Here is a 16,322-nt window from a genome sequence, read left to right on the forward strand (position 1 = left end):
AAACAATTGCTAACAACATGTTTTATATAATACCAAATTGAAGCAATAATTATGATTAAGGGAGCGAAGATTTTTGCAACGAAAATTATGCATGTCATTATATAAATTGAAAATTTCAAAATTCCATAAAATAGAAACTTGATTAAAGAGAGAAACAAAAATTGTTAAAACATGTTTCAGTGTTCGTGGTATAATATTTCTGTAAAATAAATTCCCCATATTGGTTCTTTCTAAGGACTATTCCATCTATAAACGTATGGGAGTGTTGGAAGGCAGTTTTTGTTTTTGCAACCCAACCATCCATACATGTACATATTTTTAAGGCTTAATGCACCTCCAGAATTCTCCTCATACAGCGTAAAATGTGAAAAAAAAAATTTTTTATATAAGACAACTCAATAAAAAATTCAATAACTCAAATACAAAATAAAAAGTCATCACCAAAAAGTATACAGATCTTAAGATTAATATAACTGACAAGTGAGTAAAGTTTAATTCCATAACCATAAATAGTTTTTGAGATAAGCCTCACATGTGAACCCCATACCCCCATTTTAGTTACAAAGTCCTGTAACTCGAAAACTTGTAATCTGATTTCCAACAAAAAGTACATAGACAATTTGACCATCATAAAAAACAAATGTCATAAGTTTCAAGAGTTATCAAGTTATGGTGCATCATGTTTATGACAGACAGACGGACGCCAAACATTTGTAAACCATAATACGTCCTATCAAACTTTTGACTGGCGTACAAAAAATAAAACTAATGTTTATAAATACATTTATAGATATGGTGTACATTATACCTTTATATAACTAATAAATGTATTTTACATGTACATTGTAGGTGCGTTTTAGTACTTAACTAAAGTTCTGTTAAAAAGCTTACATGTATAATACGAGAATTGAATATCTAGCAAATTCACTACAAAATGTCTCCCTTTTGGAAAATAATATGTAATATTTCAGTGTAAATACATATAAAATACCTTCTATGAGGAAACTTTGAATTGAATGTGATATATATCCATGTAATATTAAAGTTACATGTATACTTCCAACAGAGTACAGTAAAACATGTCTTTAATGACCATCTGTATTCAGCAATAACCTGTCTGAAATGACTATGATTGAAATATCTCTATGTCATGTATGTAATGTATTCTGTGTAAAATTAACCTACATACACAATGTATAAAGACCAAATGTCTTCTGTGACCATGATTTTGCTCTCCTTTGGAAGGTCACTGAAGACAGGTTTAACTGTATTGATAGAATACTGTATTTGGTATCATTGAGACAAAGCTGATGATGGACCCTTATACCATCTCAATTAAAAAATTGTGAAAATGGACTGGTACACTGAGTTTAAATTTTTGAATGAAATAACATAAAAGTTTTGGTTGAACCAAATAAAAAAAAATCTCTGATATAAATATTGCAGAACAACTTTGCAGAACTAAACAAGCATTAAATGTACGTTTGTACATGTACATGTATAAATGATCCACTTGCTGCCCTCAAAGACTTTACTACTTTGTATGTCTTCAGCAATCACATAATTTATGTATTTCCCCTTGGTTCATTTAAAATGATTCTGGTGTAAAAGAACAAAAAAAAACAAAACAAAAAAACAAAAACAAAAAAACTAAAAAAAAATACTAAAACATGATTTACATAAAACTAATGAAGTAAATTAGATGAATATAATTCATGATTCAGTAAAACACTATATCAGTTGCAGCCTTCCGTTTTCTACTGTTTGGATTAATAACACTCACTCCTGTATTATTTGGTTTCACTTTAGCTGGATTGGCTCCCTTTTTGGGACCAAGATCCATCAAACCACCAGCATTCTGTGACTTTTGTGCTTTGAGAGTTTCTATCGTCTTGTTGGCTCTTTCTAAATCACATTCAAGTATTGTTGCTGTATTTGCTAAACGAAACAATATTGTCTGAAGCTCTGTTTTCTTTTCAGCTGCCTTTGTTTTGTATAAGTTAAAGTTTATAGTAGCTGATCCTTTACCTACAGTTAGTGTTGCTCTTGTTCCAACAAATGTCACAGAGAGATCAGCATCAAGGAATCACTTTCTGAAAAGACCATTTCATTAAAAGGTAGTGAACTTTGATGAAAGTGTAAAAATATGTTCTTGGCAAATAAGACATTCAAAACAAAACCACACAAAATGATGAAAATGCTGACTTTCCTTGACAGCAATATTCCAAAGATAACTATGAATCCGGGTTGTTTAGCTACAAAACATGTTCCCCTACCAAGTCTTTTGGCCTAAATTGTACATTTACATTATTACCATTCAATTAGTTGCAATTATATTTTTGTTGCAAATAATTATACTGCACATGGACATGCATGATTAACACATCATCTTCATTGCTATTAAAAACTGTATGATGACTATTACCCAAGTATAGTAATTACATGTATGCAGTATATTTCTTGTTCATCACTTATCTAACATTGAGACAAACATATAACTACCCATGAAGAAATGACTCAAGGAAAAGTTAGTGAAAGGCAGTGGCACCTTGTCCACAAATTTGTGGATGAGAAACCTTTTTAGGCTAATCATCCACATCTGGTTTGCATCGATAACATTCGGAATTGTGTTGGAAACACCTGATTCGTTATGGAAATATTGTCACATATCCGCAAATGTACAACTTTTAATGGCTTCATGAACTGTGTTCACATTTAATAAACTGAACAGCTTTTAGTTGTGTTATTTTTCTTTCTGGATGTGCACACTTTGTTTAAAATAGTCTTTCAAGTTTGTTAAATGTACATTTAGTCTTACTTCTAAATGATTGTTAGTCCATATTTATTACATAAGATAAAATTTAATAACTTGGTTCCCCTGATTACTCTTTCATTGTATTTGTATCATATTGTATATATTTGAATAAAGTTAATTTCACAAAATTTCCCCTGACTAATGTAAATGAAGTGTTGCTGTGTTATTGACTCAAACCGGATGTGTAGACAATTAGAGGCTACCCATATATGAACGTGTGGACGAGCAGCCTAAGTGAAATGGCTGCAATAAATCATTTTCGCTTTCCAAGATATTGTGAGATATTCTTTGATACAAATTAATATACAAAATGATACAAATACAATTTAAATTGTAACTGATGTAATAAAAAAAAATCAAAATTTATCCAGAATTAATACAAAATACAAATTTAACAAACTTGAAAGACTATTTTAAACTAAGTTTGCACATTAGTAAAGATTGTTTTGGCATATGATTCAGTTAGGCACATTTTAAAATCATAATGTTGCCATTCAAGATGGCATATGTGAAACATATCCATTCACATTGGTTCTTTCTTCAAGAAACTAAAATTTTAATAACATTCCATTCGCTTTTTAAAACGTGGGATATTTATATTTTCTTACAAGATTTAATAAAAAAATTTTAACATCCGGGAAAGACGATGCATTGACTTTGGCACCAGTCATCATAACTTCTCTGACTTGTTCTCTGTCTGACCAACATAAAACATGTCCATTTTCAAGCACAGGGGCTAGCTCCCACTATCAAATATGCAGTCAAACTAGTATACAACAGAAACAGATAACTGTTCAGTTTATTAAATATGAACATGGTTCGCGATGACATTAATAGCTGTACATTTTGATGTGTGGACGATTCGCCTGAAGAGGCACCCCATCCACGAATGCGTGGACGAGGAGCCACTGCCTACAACTTTAACCCTCAAATAGACTTTTGTAGGCCTTGTCATAAGGACCCTTTCACCAATTGAAAGTGTTTATCTACCTTATCAAGTTTTACCTAATTTTTCCCAGATAGGTGTCCATCGAACTGGCTTCAGCGAGTTCCTTACATGATTCTAACTCTTCATCGTCCAGTTCAAATCTCCACATCTCTATCCCATCGGTAAAGCAAATTGTCCAGTTAGTCACTGTTGCCAGTCTTGTAAAACAAAGAATTTGGTTCCCATTTTTAACAACTGCATGAAGATTTTCAACTTTTGATTCGGTGACCAGATTATTTAAGCTTGCCATTGCAGCTCGAGTTGTAAACAAACAGATACGAGGCAACAAGCCTGTTTACTAAAGTATGCAGACATGCGAAGAAACTGCTCTGGGTGGATGTGAAACGTCGGCTCCACCCACAACCTGATAAATGTTCCAAAAAGTTCGATTATACAACAATAAAATGATAACTACTATTTAAAATGCAATTATAAAATAGGATGAAATAGAATATTTTTAGGCATCGTTGATGTCATGACAACGCAATCTGTTTACACTAAACAAGTATGGCGACCCGCGAAAATTTAACCCTTTGACTGCCAGAGTTTTCTCTAAGAGAGTGCCAGGCGTATTTTCAAAAATGTTCTCCGAGCTGTTGTTCTGTGACGTTTCGTCGTGCAACGATTGTATGACGTTACAATATGGTATGTAAGTCTCGTCATGTGACCCCGTGATTTCACGAGAATGGGTCCTAGTCTACCATTCAAAAGCATGGAGATTTGTCATTTAGAGAGCGATGAGTTCAGTGTTAAGGGTAAAACATCTTTTTGTATAAAATACCGGTAAAAATGACAAATATCTATTTCTACATGATAAAGGTATTAAAAAAAAACATAAACTAAAAACTAGAAGATTTTACATTATAATACAGTGTTTCGGATACCCGGAAGTAAACAATAAAATGCAGATCGGTCTTTGGTTTTCAATACGTTCTACGTCGGAAATTCCGGTAAAGAAAATGAAACTAGAACGAGACTTACATATCCTATGCTGCATCAAGAAGAATCAAGAGAAGCATCAAGAGGTTGGAATGAAATTGCTTTTCCTTGATTGAAAGTCTGAAAATATTGACAAGGCAGCTAAGCTAAAAATTAAACATTAAAAAAAAAACAATTACAAAATATGAACGTAAATGAACAAAAAGCAAACGACACTGTCGATAGGGGAATGATCTTTTGAAGGAAATAAAATAAATGCAAAAAAAGATGCTACCTCACTTTACCTACATTTTTTGCAGGCTTTTATCTTAAATTGTACATATAAAAAATTTTTACCGGAAAAAATAACATAAAAAGAGCAGTGAGTACTATCAGACAAAAATGATTTCATGTAAAATGCTATTCAAACGATACATGTAAAAATAATAGTTTGTTTAGTTTGCATCCAATTGTCTTTCCAAACAATGAAAAGTTTAAGAGGAGTTTCACCTTTGAGCCTCAAAACATATGAACACTTTTATCGAAAGATCTCCCTTTCACAGGCGTACGTGGTCATAATTTTACTGCATCGTACATATAATCAAACAAAACATTTGAGGACAGACATGATACATGCATGGCGAGTCCTACCCATCATTCCTTTTTTTTTTTTTTTTTTTTTTGGGGGGGGGGGGGTTAGCTAACAAATTAAGAAAGCTTTTGACAGAACAAAATTCACACTATTTTACAATTGTTTAAATTTCAAATCAATTTGATATACGGACAAAGGCAATACCGATTGTGATTTTTTTTCGGGGAACACTTCACTTTTTTGTTTTCGCCAAAAGTGTGATTGTCGGAATAGAGGCGGTTAAGTTGGATGTACAATGGTTAAAAAACTTACCATTTCTATTGCTATCACTTTATTTGTGTCATTTTTTAGGATATAGAATTTACCTACGTTGTTAATTTTATCGACTTATGTGAAGTAAATTATGATCTGTGTATGAAAACCTATATCGGCCACTCTTTTTTAATTAAAAAAACTTCAAGATAATAAGTTGAAAATTCAAGATACAAGATAAAAAAAAAAGAGCGGCCTATATCGGCCTCCGTATCTGTGTATTCATTTGTATTATTTTTTACTTTATTTTATCACTTTTTACCTCCCACTAAACGACATTGAAAACACCTTGTTAGTACGTCATTCTGTCCGATTATCTCGGCTCCAAAGGAATGGGTTTGTTTCAAAATTTGGTGTGGCTTTATAAAGATGTGGCATACAGTATAAGAAATTTTGGTTGATCCACGATATCAGCTTCCTGTTCGAGTTTTGCATGCCTAGAAAAATACAACGCCTGCAGCTTTTTTTTGGGGGGGATGAAGGTGAAAGGACCAGACGGATGGCCTTCGGTTCCATAGAAAAAAGTGATAATAGAAAAAATAGAACAAAAATAATTTTTTTTTCTAGCAACTAATATAAATCAAATAACGGTTCAATTGCCATCTTAAAAGACAAACAATTAATTGGGGAAATGAGGTTGATGTTAGCAAATGCTCATATATAAATTTAAATGAATACATGTACACTGTTTATTGAATTCATGTAACATCTTGTCTAGCACTGAATTGTATATAAGCATTTCATAAAGATAATAGCTTACCGTAAATGTTTTAATTCCTATGATAACCAGTACATGTAACAGCATAGGAGAAAAATTTGTTGACGTTAGCTCCCCCCCCCCACATCCAGCCAAGGTAATTAAAAATACACCTGCAACCATTTCTCTCACTTCATTATTCCCCTCTTCCACCTACGTTTTTTTTTTTTAGACAACTCCAAAGCCATCGTTCTCAAATATTTACAGCTTCATGATACTGAGATCCAGAGATGAAGGTGGAACTGTCAAGAACTTCAAGGGTCTGGACAGATCCGTAAAGCATTTCGATGCGGGAGGTATACGGGAAATGTGTTTTTCTTTGGTAAAAAATATTTTAAGCAACAAATACAGGGGCGGATCCAGGATTTTAGATGGGGGGGGGGGGCGCACAGTAAAAATTTCGCCGAGCAGAGGCGAAAAATTTTTGGAGGTTAAATTTTGAAATATTCTTCTAGAGTGGTGAAATGTGGATATCTTTTGTGGTAAAATTAGCGAGAAATTAAAGTTTCAATCTAAAAGCGCCAAAATTCTACCCCTGACAACCCATGTTTTGCAAATTTTAGGGGGGCGCACGCCAGCCATGCCCCTGCCTGAATCCGCCCCTGAAATAGATTTATATTATTTTAACACAACAAACTGTTACACTAATATTATATTATCAATAAAGTACAACTAAATAATTATCACTCCAACCTAAGCCATATCACATGGACAAAATTGAAAATTTATTTGTCTTGTACATTTTCAGCACTATTCACTTTAAATAACTACCCTTAGTGTATTATATGTATGATCAATTTCTTTGAAGCATTTAATATGATGCATCAAAATCAACAAGTAAATAACTATTCTGAAGATACATAATCCTCTTAAATGGTGAAATTATGAGTTAAAAGAAGTTATTTTGTATTCATAGATTGATCATGAACCTTCTACTTTAGATGTTTCTGCCAGACATCTATGAAGAAGCAGCGGTACCAAGTTTTTGTGTGTGTTACATTGTCAGAAGACAAGAAATCCGTGACAATAGACTTTGCTTACTGCCAGTGTTCTATTGGGTATAGTAATATTTTCCCTGTTCTTTTTACATAAAGTTATTTTCCATGTGACAGGCCAATCTATAGGTCACACTCCTACCTAAAACAATAGACCTGTGTCTTTACCATAAAAAAAATACTAATTTTAAAACCATTCATAAAATTTGAAAAATCAACCTTATCTATTGAAACAAGACAGAAACAATTAATAAACAATTAAACAATGACAACTACCAGACTACAGGTTCATCCTGGCTTGGAACAATCACATTAAGTATGACATATTTAGCTAGGAAGTTTTCAAAATCTTTCATTAGTATGTTCTTTGGTGTTTTGATTTGAAGACTGATTTTACATGATAAACTTAAATTTTTTTTGAATTTAGGATGATAAAGATAAGTCAGTTTATATGTTAACATTTGGTTTTATTTTTAGTTTAGCCCAGTCATGCAGCCATATTGGAGGTTTGCTGTTTGCATTATGTAACAGCTCTGCTAGCAAAAAGCACAAAAAAGAAAAGAGCTGTACATCAGAGCTTTGTTGGTGGAATTTTCCAAGAACTGCACCACAGAAAGCCCAACCCTTGAAAAATCTGGACCTGTCAAAACCAAAAGTAGGCAGTGAAACATTCAAGACTTCCAGTAGTATGGCTAATTTTGACCGTAGACATTCTACAGACAGAACACCTGATTTAAACAGAATACTGAGTCATCGTACTGAACTAAAGGCTGCTTTTCCCAATAGTGGTAAGCCCTAAAACTAAAACTCATGATTTGTTCACTTACATTGGACAAATGTAGAAACAATTAAATCACCTAATTTCTATTCAGTATAGTCTGGCAGGACCATCCATACAGATATCATTAACTTGTTCAGTATTAAATCACCAAATTTCTATTCAGTATACTCTGGCAGGACCATCCATACAGATATCATTAACTTGTTTAGTATTAAACACTTTAATATATAAAACTGTCCAATTGTAAGCAGACAGTCACTTTTGAATTACAGATACTATGCTCTTATTCAAAAGTCATAAATATTATAAAATTTCAAACTTCTTGATCTTGCCTTCTTTTATTGTTCAATTATCTATATATGTCATATGTCATTTTCATTTTTTTCAGCTTTTATTTTTTACATATCACGTATCGTTTACTAATTTTTTTTCAATATGATTGATCATTTTTATTACAATGAACTAGAACAAATATGTGTAGATGTCTAATAGTTGTAGTTCCTCTATATTATAGGTATGTGTTGCCTTTGGAATATTCCTGACAAGGTCCCTGAAGCTGTGGGTGAGGGGGATGTTACAACAACAGAGTCCCCACTTCATATTGCTATGAGAAGAATGATGTCTTTAAAGACAACAGTAAGTGTTTAAAACATAGACATAAGACAGGCTATTTGTTCCCTGATATGAATTTAAATAAAACATTTATTCAAATAAATTACTATTTTTTTTCACTCCAATTTTCTATTATCCCCCCCCCCACTTTAGACTGCTTTAAGACAATATTTCATTATTTAATTCTAACATACCTTTGTTTCTATTATAATGTAGCGTGTGAAAAAAATTATTTTTGATTATAAATTTCTTTACAGTTTCACCAGTTGAAATTGACATAGATTTAGTGGAATAAATTGAAAAACAAACTTGTGACCAGAGACAAAACCAAATGTGGAAAGACCTGCACAAAGGAAGAATCACAAGTAGTCTGTTCGGTGATGTTTTGAGGTCTAATTCATCCCAAGAGTAGTTAGTAAAACAGATATTAGAAGGATCTAACTTGGATAAGTATTATATAATTTAAGTTTTATGACAATCTTATTTAGAAGACAGAATTATTCTGTTGAAATACAAAATTAATATGGATCTACTTTGCACTATAGATACATGGACTTTAAACAAAACGTAAAATTTAAAATGCATATGTACTTTTATATGACATTGCTCCAAAACTGTTGTCTGAGTAGTTTAATGCTGTGAAGTATGACTTCATACATGTATATAATTATTTTTCACTTCTTTGTTAATTTAATATGTGCAGGTACCCACAGTTACCAAAGGCCATACAGTGGGGTATTGATATGGAGGACAGAGCAAGGAGTGAATACATAGACTTTCAAAAGGCTGTCAAGGGAGATATCACAGTGCTTCCTAACAGCATTACCCTGTATCCACTGATGTCTTTTCTTGGTGCATTAGGTGATGGCAAGGTTGTAGATGGTTCAGACATTGGGATTCTTGAAATAAAATGCCCATTTTCCTGTGGAGGAATTCCAGTTAACAAGATGGAGATACAAGACATTTTACATCTCAATGATGCCAAGTTCTGCTTAGAGTGGGGATCACTTGGACCACAATTGAAAAGACAACACAAGTACCATGCCCAAGTTCAAGGAGAGATGGCAATTATGGGGCTCCCTTGGTGTGACTTTGTTGTATGGACAAATGCTGCCAAGAATAACATTTTCATAGAGAGAATTGAATTTGATGAAGCTCTTTGTCGTGTTATGTTGCCAAAACTTGTTGAATTTTACATGGCAAACATTTATTCAAATATTTATGAATAAGATTGTAAGTCAAAACTGTCTAATTTTTTATTTCCCGATAAAATGTTAATAACAACAGCTTAAAAAAGACCATACCATTTTATTTATCAAAGTTACCCTCCCCTTTATAGCATACCTGTTTGTAGCAATTCTTTATTGTAAATAGCATTAACTGTTTAACATATAATAACATAATCTAGCTGCTGATCTTTTGATGGTTATGGAAACAATGACCATGCATCCTCTGAAAATGAAATTGATTCAAAGTATGGCTTGTTTTTTATCCAAGTCAATGGAGGAACCATGTGAATTTTTCAATTTGGAGCACTCTCATCAACTGTCAAAATGCTGAAACGTAATATTTCATCTTCTGCACCTCCAGCCAAGAAAGCAAAGAAGTTAGTACTATTCCAAATTCAATGCTGCATGGAAGTCAAAGTTAAAGTGGTGCCAAACCAGTAATGACTATTTGAAATTAAATCATTTTGATGCCTATATTTATGCAATAGTAGCTATTGTAGTGATTTTTTAATGAAAATTACTAAATTATCAGTAGTTATATAAAGTAATGATGACATTTTTAATTTGAAAATTATTTAAGTTCATGCTGTTCTTGTTATGTAAATATTGTCATTAATAAATAAAATGATTAAAATGTTCAAGTGCTACTCCAACAAAAGGGTCATACCAACTATTCAAATAGAGTATTTAGCATTTTTTTCTCATAGAAACAGACTTAATGAAATGTTTTCCATAAGTTTCACACATATTTGACTTGTTACGTCGCAAAAAAAATGCCGATAAAAAAACCCCTAGTTTTCAAACCAAATCTACAGCTGAAAAATGACAAATCTCCAGTTTTGAAGGAATGACTTTATCACATGTATGCTAGCATATATTAAACAAAGAACTTTGGATCAATCTATCAAGGATCAAGCATCACCGATATCAAATTCCAGTAAAAATTATTTACTCTAACAATAAGCTGAGTAACTTTATGGACATTTTACAGAAAAAATCAGAGAGATCTGCATTCAGTAGAATTTGACTTAGTGCTCATAGCCTTGAAATCAAAAAGGGTAGATATTTTTCAATACCAATAGATGAAAGGCTTTGCTTGACCTGTAACACTAGGGAAATTGAAGACAAACAACATTTTTTATCCAATTGTAAAAACTTATCTGTTAGATCTCGTCTAATGTACCAAATATTAATATCAATCTAAAAACTGATGATTTTTTCATAAAGTGTTTAAACAGTAACTCTGTTTTGGTATTAAGACTAATAAGTACTTATATTAGCGATTGTATTTCCATCAGAAGTTCTGTACTGTCATAATCATCATTCATATGATGTTATACTTTGTTTATCATTATGAAACTTGGGCCTTTGCCAATTATCATAATTGTGTTCGTGCCAATAAAGAATTTGAATTTGTAATGTTTCAGGACAAATAAGGGATGAAATTAAGAAGAATCCACTGTACAACAAATTAATAATCAAAAATACATTCTACATTTGTCTTACATGTATCATTTTGCACCAATGGAACTTCTAGATTTGTCAACCAACAGCATGCTTGAAATATTTTTGTACTAAGAGGTGCTATTGTTAATGGTAAAACACCTTCTAAAATATGATAGTTTTTGACATGTCCAATACTTCTCTCAATGTGAATACGGAGTTGTGCAATTTCTTGGGTTTGAAAGACCTCCTGAGTAGTGAACTGATCCTTAATACCTCTGAAAGGCGGGATATTCAATGCATACTGATGTTTTTCAAGTAAGTCAGATATGGTGAATCCTTTATCGGCCATTACACTATCACTAGGCACCAGTAGGTCAAGAATACCACTTTCTATTGTTCAGTTCACGATCTGATACTCTCCCCCCTCCCCAACCTTCTGAGACAAAGGAAATAACACCAGACGGTGTGATGCCAACAAAAAATTTTAATGTATTATGGTGTTTATAGCTTGAAAATGTTCAACTTTGATTGACAAGACTTAAGTTTTTGGATAAATATTTCTGTGCAATCAATAATGACACAAGTAGAGGGGTAGCATTTACGAAAAGAATCCGGTATTGTCCTTTGAATAACTGCTTTAGGTGGAAAAATATTCATGACCTCTATCTCAGAATGAATAAGGTTAATCCAGGTGGTAAAATAAGATGAAAAAGTTGAAGCTGATATAGAAAACCTATCCGCCACATCACGTACAAACAACCCAAACGAAGTCTCATCATTACTGCTAAAAATTGGTAGATAGGTTGTATCCTTGTAGTGGATGATTTTGTCCTGTCCTTACTTGGTGTGTTACCTTCTCCTTTATTGCATCCTGGTACTCTTTGCAGATAGATAACTGAAAAAAATGCTTTCCCTCAAATGGTTTCAAAGTTGAAACAGAAAGTTCTTTCATAATATTGTTAATTGAGCTCTACCTCTAATTTCAAGTTTGGTTCTAACCTTCACATCAAAATATTGTAAAATTATGATGTCATCAGTGACAAGACTGCTTGATTTAGTAATTTCAAGATACATATATGTGCAATAAAATGAAAGGATATTGCATGAATATTGGTAACAATTGTCTTGTACAGACCTCTAGATTGATTAATTTCTTATTTTTAAATGAAAGTGATTATGGTCGCAACACTTTCATAGCCCTTTTCTATTTTATTCTAGGTATAAAATTAAATCATGAAAAGCATTCATCCATCTTGGAATGCAACCTGGATAACTTACTTAAAAAGCCAAAGAAATATAGCAAAAGTGGGTAGTCCACTGCAAAATTTGGTCTGCACATCATTGTCTTTTATCTTTTCTATGCCCCAAGTTTTTTGTTGAGCTCCTTCAGCTCTCTAATTTCTGTCTTTAGTTGGTGATTTTCTATCAACAATGGATAAGGGTTACATTGGATGCCTACAAAATACAGGTATCACAATTCTGATATGATATGAAGAACAAATTCATGGTTATATTTATGTATACTAATACAATTTATTACATGAGATATCATTGGTTATTTAAGCTGTATATCATAAATTGTATTACATATGCTTTAGATACCATAATTGATCATGCATGAATTGACAGATTATTTTGATGTTAAGTAGCACTCCAGCTAAGGATCATGCAAAATGTGATTCATGGGTAAAAAGCCTACATATTTTTATTTTTGATATTTTGTTTGAAATGTCATAGTAAACAGAAATAAACATGTGGTTTTTCATATAACCTGTGCTCTTAGGAGATAAAAATTATATAGAATGCACTGTAGATTTCAAAATTAAGGGAGATAACTCTGTAAATCTACTGGATTTTCAATGCAGATTATCTCTTAAGAGCAGGCAGATTTGAATGAATAATTACACATTTCATAGTATAGACCCATAAAACAACTTAATTACAAAAATAAAAATATGTAGCCTTTTTTTGAGGTGTATCACATTTTTCAGATATTGCATGATTCTTACAAAGACTGTTACTTAACACTAAGAAATAACAATATCCCATCTTTGGACATAACCAGCAGAGGTACTAATAGGATTTTCATTTAATGAGACCAAAACTATGTTTTCAAAATTTTGATGAGTCCCTTCATTATATAGACCCCACTTTTTGAAATTTCAGTGGGTGCCTTGAGAAAATGATAAGCCAAAGATTTGTTTAGGCGAGTTCAGAGTATCCCTGAACCAGAAACTTAAATGAAAGCTATTTTTAAAAGATGTATAGTCAGTTCATTATCTACCATTAACAAGTATCATCATCAATAATTTTGCTTTCTTTAGTTAAAGAACATATTTCCTAACAAAGTTTTTAAATTTTAAAACTAGAGTTCAAAAAATACAATTAATAGACAAATTAAAATGATAATTCATCACATTCTCTGTGTGATGATGGCATTTCAATGTCATCAAAAAGTAGTCCTTCTGCAGTTTGATCTTCAACATTCATGTTATCAGTATCAAAAGAACAATAAGAATGGGAGAAAACAGAAAAATCCTTGTGTGCCTGCTCAATCTGTCTTTTCTTATCATTCCTGTCTGAAACATCCTGCAAATAAATATTGTAGGTATAAAAAATAACATTTATAAAGCAAAGATAAAATTATCTTGCCTACTAGTGCTAGTCTACATGTTGTTAAAATATGAATTAATCATGAACTATTTGCAACAAAAGATATTTTAGCTCTGTTCCATCGCATTGTCCCCAATAAACACAGAAAAAATGTACAAAAATCTAACATGCAACAATTTAAAAATATTTATTTTAAAATTCCCATGGAATTTTGCATTGAAAGGGGGGATAACTCTGCAAAAAACATGTATCATAAAAATATTATTCTTGTGTCATTTTTTTTCAAAAGCAGCCAAAAGACCTAGCAGTAATTCTATAAATAAAAAAAACATATGTTTCTAGGGATTTTTGGAATAACACATAACCACACCTGCACAATTTGATCTTATAAATTGAATTACAGATGCATTTTAAATATCAAGTACCGGTAAATCAGTTAACTTTACATGTAGAACTAAAAGAAACATTTGAAAATTGATGTTCGATTGATCAATTGACAAAATGTATAATACTTCACTCCAATGACTGATAGAAATATTTACTTATATACATGTAGACAGAAAAGTGAGCACAAAGGATACATAAAAATAGAATTTAAAAGATTGGTTTGAATAAAGGTGCAGATCTTTTTCTAACTGAACCCTTCTTTCTCCCGCTCTAAAAAAGAGATTGAGACAGAGTAGAGTATTTTTTTCCACAATTCTAAAATGCATTATCATGGTTTTCTCTCAAAAAAATGTTCATTAAAATTGTTTATAACAGGTAAAAAATGATCTGGTTTAACTCATTTTATAAACAAATCATTTCATTATATTGGGGTATATTTTGACTTAAAATATATTGGAAAATATTAAAGGAGGGTGTATTTATGTACGACTATCTATAGCAAGCCAAAGTGGACAAAAATGAGTGTTTTCTAATATTAAAAAATGATTTTTTTTTAATATTACAAATTCATTATTTCAATATTACAAATTTGATTTCTAATATTACAAAACCCTTTTTTAATATCAAAAAATCATTTTTTGATATTATAAATTCAATTAAATTTCTAATATTAAAAAATGTGTAAAATTTCATAATATTACTAAATCCGGAATTGGTAATATCAGAAAATTAATTTATAATATTAAAAAATATTTTCTGATATTAAAGAATGATTTTGTAATATCAACAAAGAATGTTTTCTAATATTACGAAATAAGTGTTTTCTAATGTTAAAAATCATTTTTAATATAAAAAATTAGTTTTCAAATATTACTAATTCATTTCTTTGATTTTTGTCCACTTTAGCTATGTAGCTTTCAAGAATAAGATTTTTTGTTAATATTTTATAAATTATTTTAATCAACGGGTGCAGCATTTCAACATGAAATGTTGATATTTGTGTACTTGTTGTGTGTTTTGGGGAACGGGGAGGGATCTAATAACCTTGGCTAGTTGTCCTGCAATTTTCCTATCTTCTCTTTGCTTCTGCAATTTACTCTGCATCTTCTCTTTGTAAGAAAAGATGGTAGGGACTTAGTTTTCATCTTCTGGGGCCTCTCTATGCTAAACATCCGCGAAGTGAAGAGAACAGATGCGTGTGCTGTTGTTAGGCCAGCACTCCACAGTATTGTAGAACTGCCTAATTTTGGTCTTGTAATCTGATGCTTTATAACATTTATCACATTAAAAAATTGTCAAGCATCTGTAAATCTATATATCTAGAAATAGCTCAAGCCAAGGCCTTCAGGATGCAGCAAAATTTTTTTGGAGAAAAAAAAAATACCCACAGCAAATAGGCTTACCATAGAAACCATGCATAAATATGCGAAAATTTGCAAAAAAGTTCATAAAATCAGGTTTAAAAATATCAAATTTCCCGCAATATATCTTAAATTTTTATTTCATCCCCTGAAACTGTCCAAACTTTTTCGTTCGAATACCCCTTCCTTGTATGCGCATCGCCGGTTAGATTTTGAGCTATTTCACTTTGTAATCCACTTATTAAATTTAGCATGGTAAAAAACTTACTTTCACTTTCACAATGAAGTTAAATTGTCATTGAAAAAAATGCCCCATCAACATTGAAAATATATAAAACATTCCAAAATACTTTGAAAAGTCCTATCTGCGCCATGAAAACTGATTTGTTCAACGTGTCATAGTTTCCCTTTCCTCTTTCGTCTACCCTGGACTTGACTTTTTATGAGCAACTCGGCGGGTGTTTCTAGAAAAGCAGATGACGCTTTCCCTAATGGCGCACCTGGTCCATGCTCCAA

The 16,322-nt window shown here is 31.8% G+C and overlaps 1 protein-coding gene and 2 pseudogenes across 2 annotated transcripts; 1 reads left to right on the plus strand and 2 right to left on the minus strand.

The window, feature by feature from the left end:
* On the minus strand, positions 1-4,399 carry LOC148624923 (uncharacterized). The gene is made up of 2 exons (XM_088571187.1): positions 3,821-4,399; positions 1-2,093 (listed from the first exon to the last, which is right to left on the minus strand). The coding sequence occupies exons 1-2, from the start codon at positions 4,051-4,053 to the stop codon at positions 2,087-2,089; spliced, it is 240 nt and encodes a 79-aa protein (XP_088427313.1). The 5' UTR covers positions 4,054-4,399; the 3' UTR covers positions 1-2,086.
* A 2,099-nt stretch (positions 4,400-6,498) lies between these two features.
* LOC148624924 (uncharacterized) lies at positions 6,499-9,999 on the plus strand (annotated as a pseudogene).
* Positions 10,000-11,046: 1,047 nt separating this feature from the next.
* On the minus strand, positions 11,047-15,549 carry LOC148624925 (uncharacterized; annotated as a pseudogene). Its single transcript, XR_015920148.1, has 4 exons — positions 15,490-15,549; positions 13,863-14,034; positions 12,724-12,900; positions 11,047-12,340 (listed from the first exon to the last, which is right to left on the minus strand). The product of XR_015920148.1 is annotated as an uncharacterized LOC148624925 (transcript).
* Between the last annotated feature and the right edge of the window lie 773 nt (positions 15,550-16,322).

The sequence above is a fragment of the Perna viridis genome, chromosome 2 (genome assembly GCF_037379345.1).
Source record: "Perna viridis isolate PV_CMFRI_1.1 ecotype Kerala chromosome 2, ASM3737934v1, whole genome shotgun sequence".
Classification (NCBI taxonomy): Eukaryota; Metazoa; Mollusca; class Bivalvia; order Mytilida; family Mytilidae; genus Perna; species Perna viridis.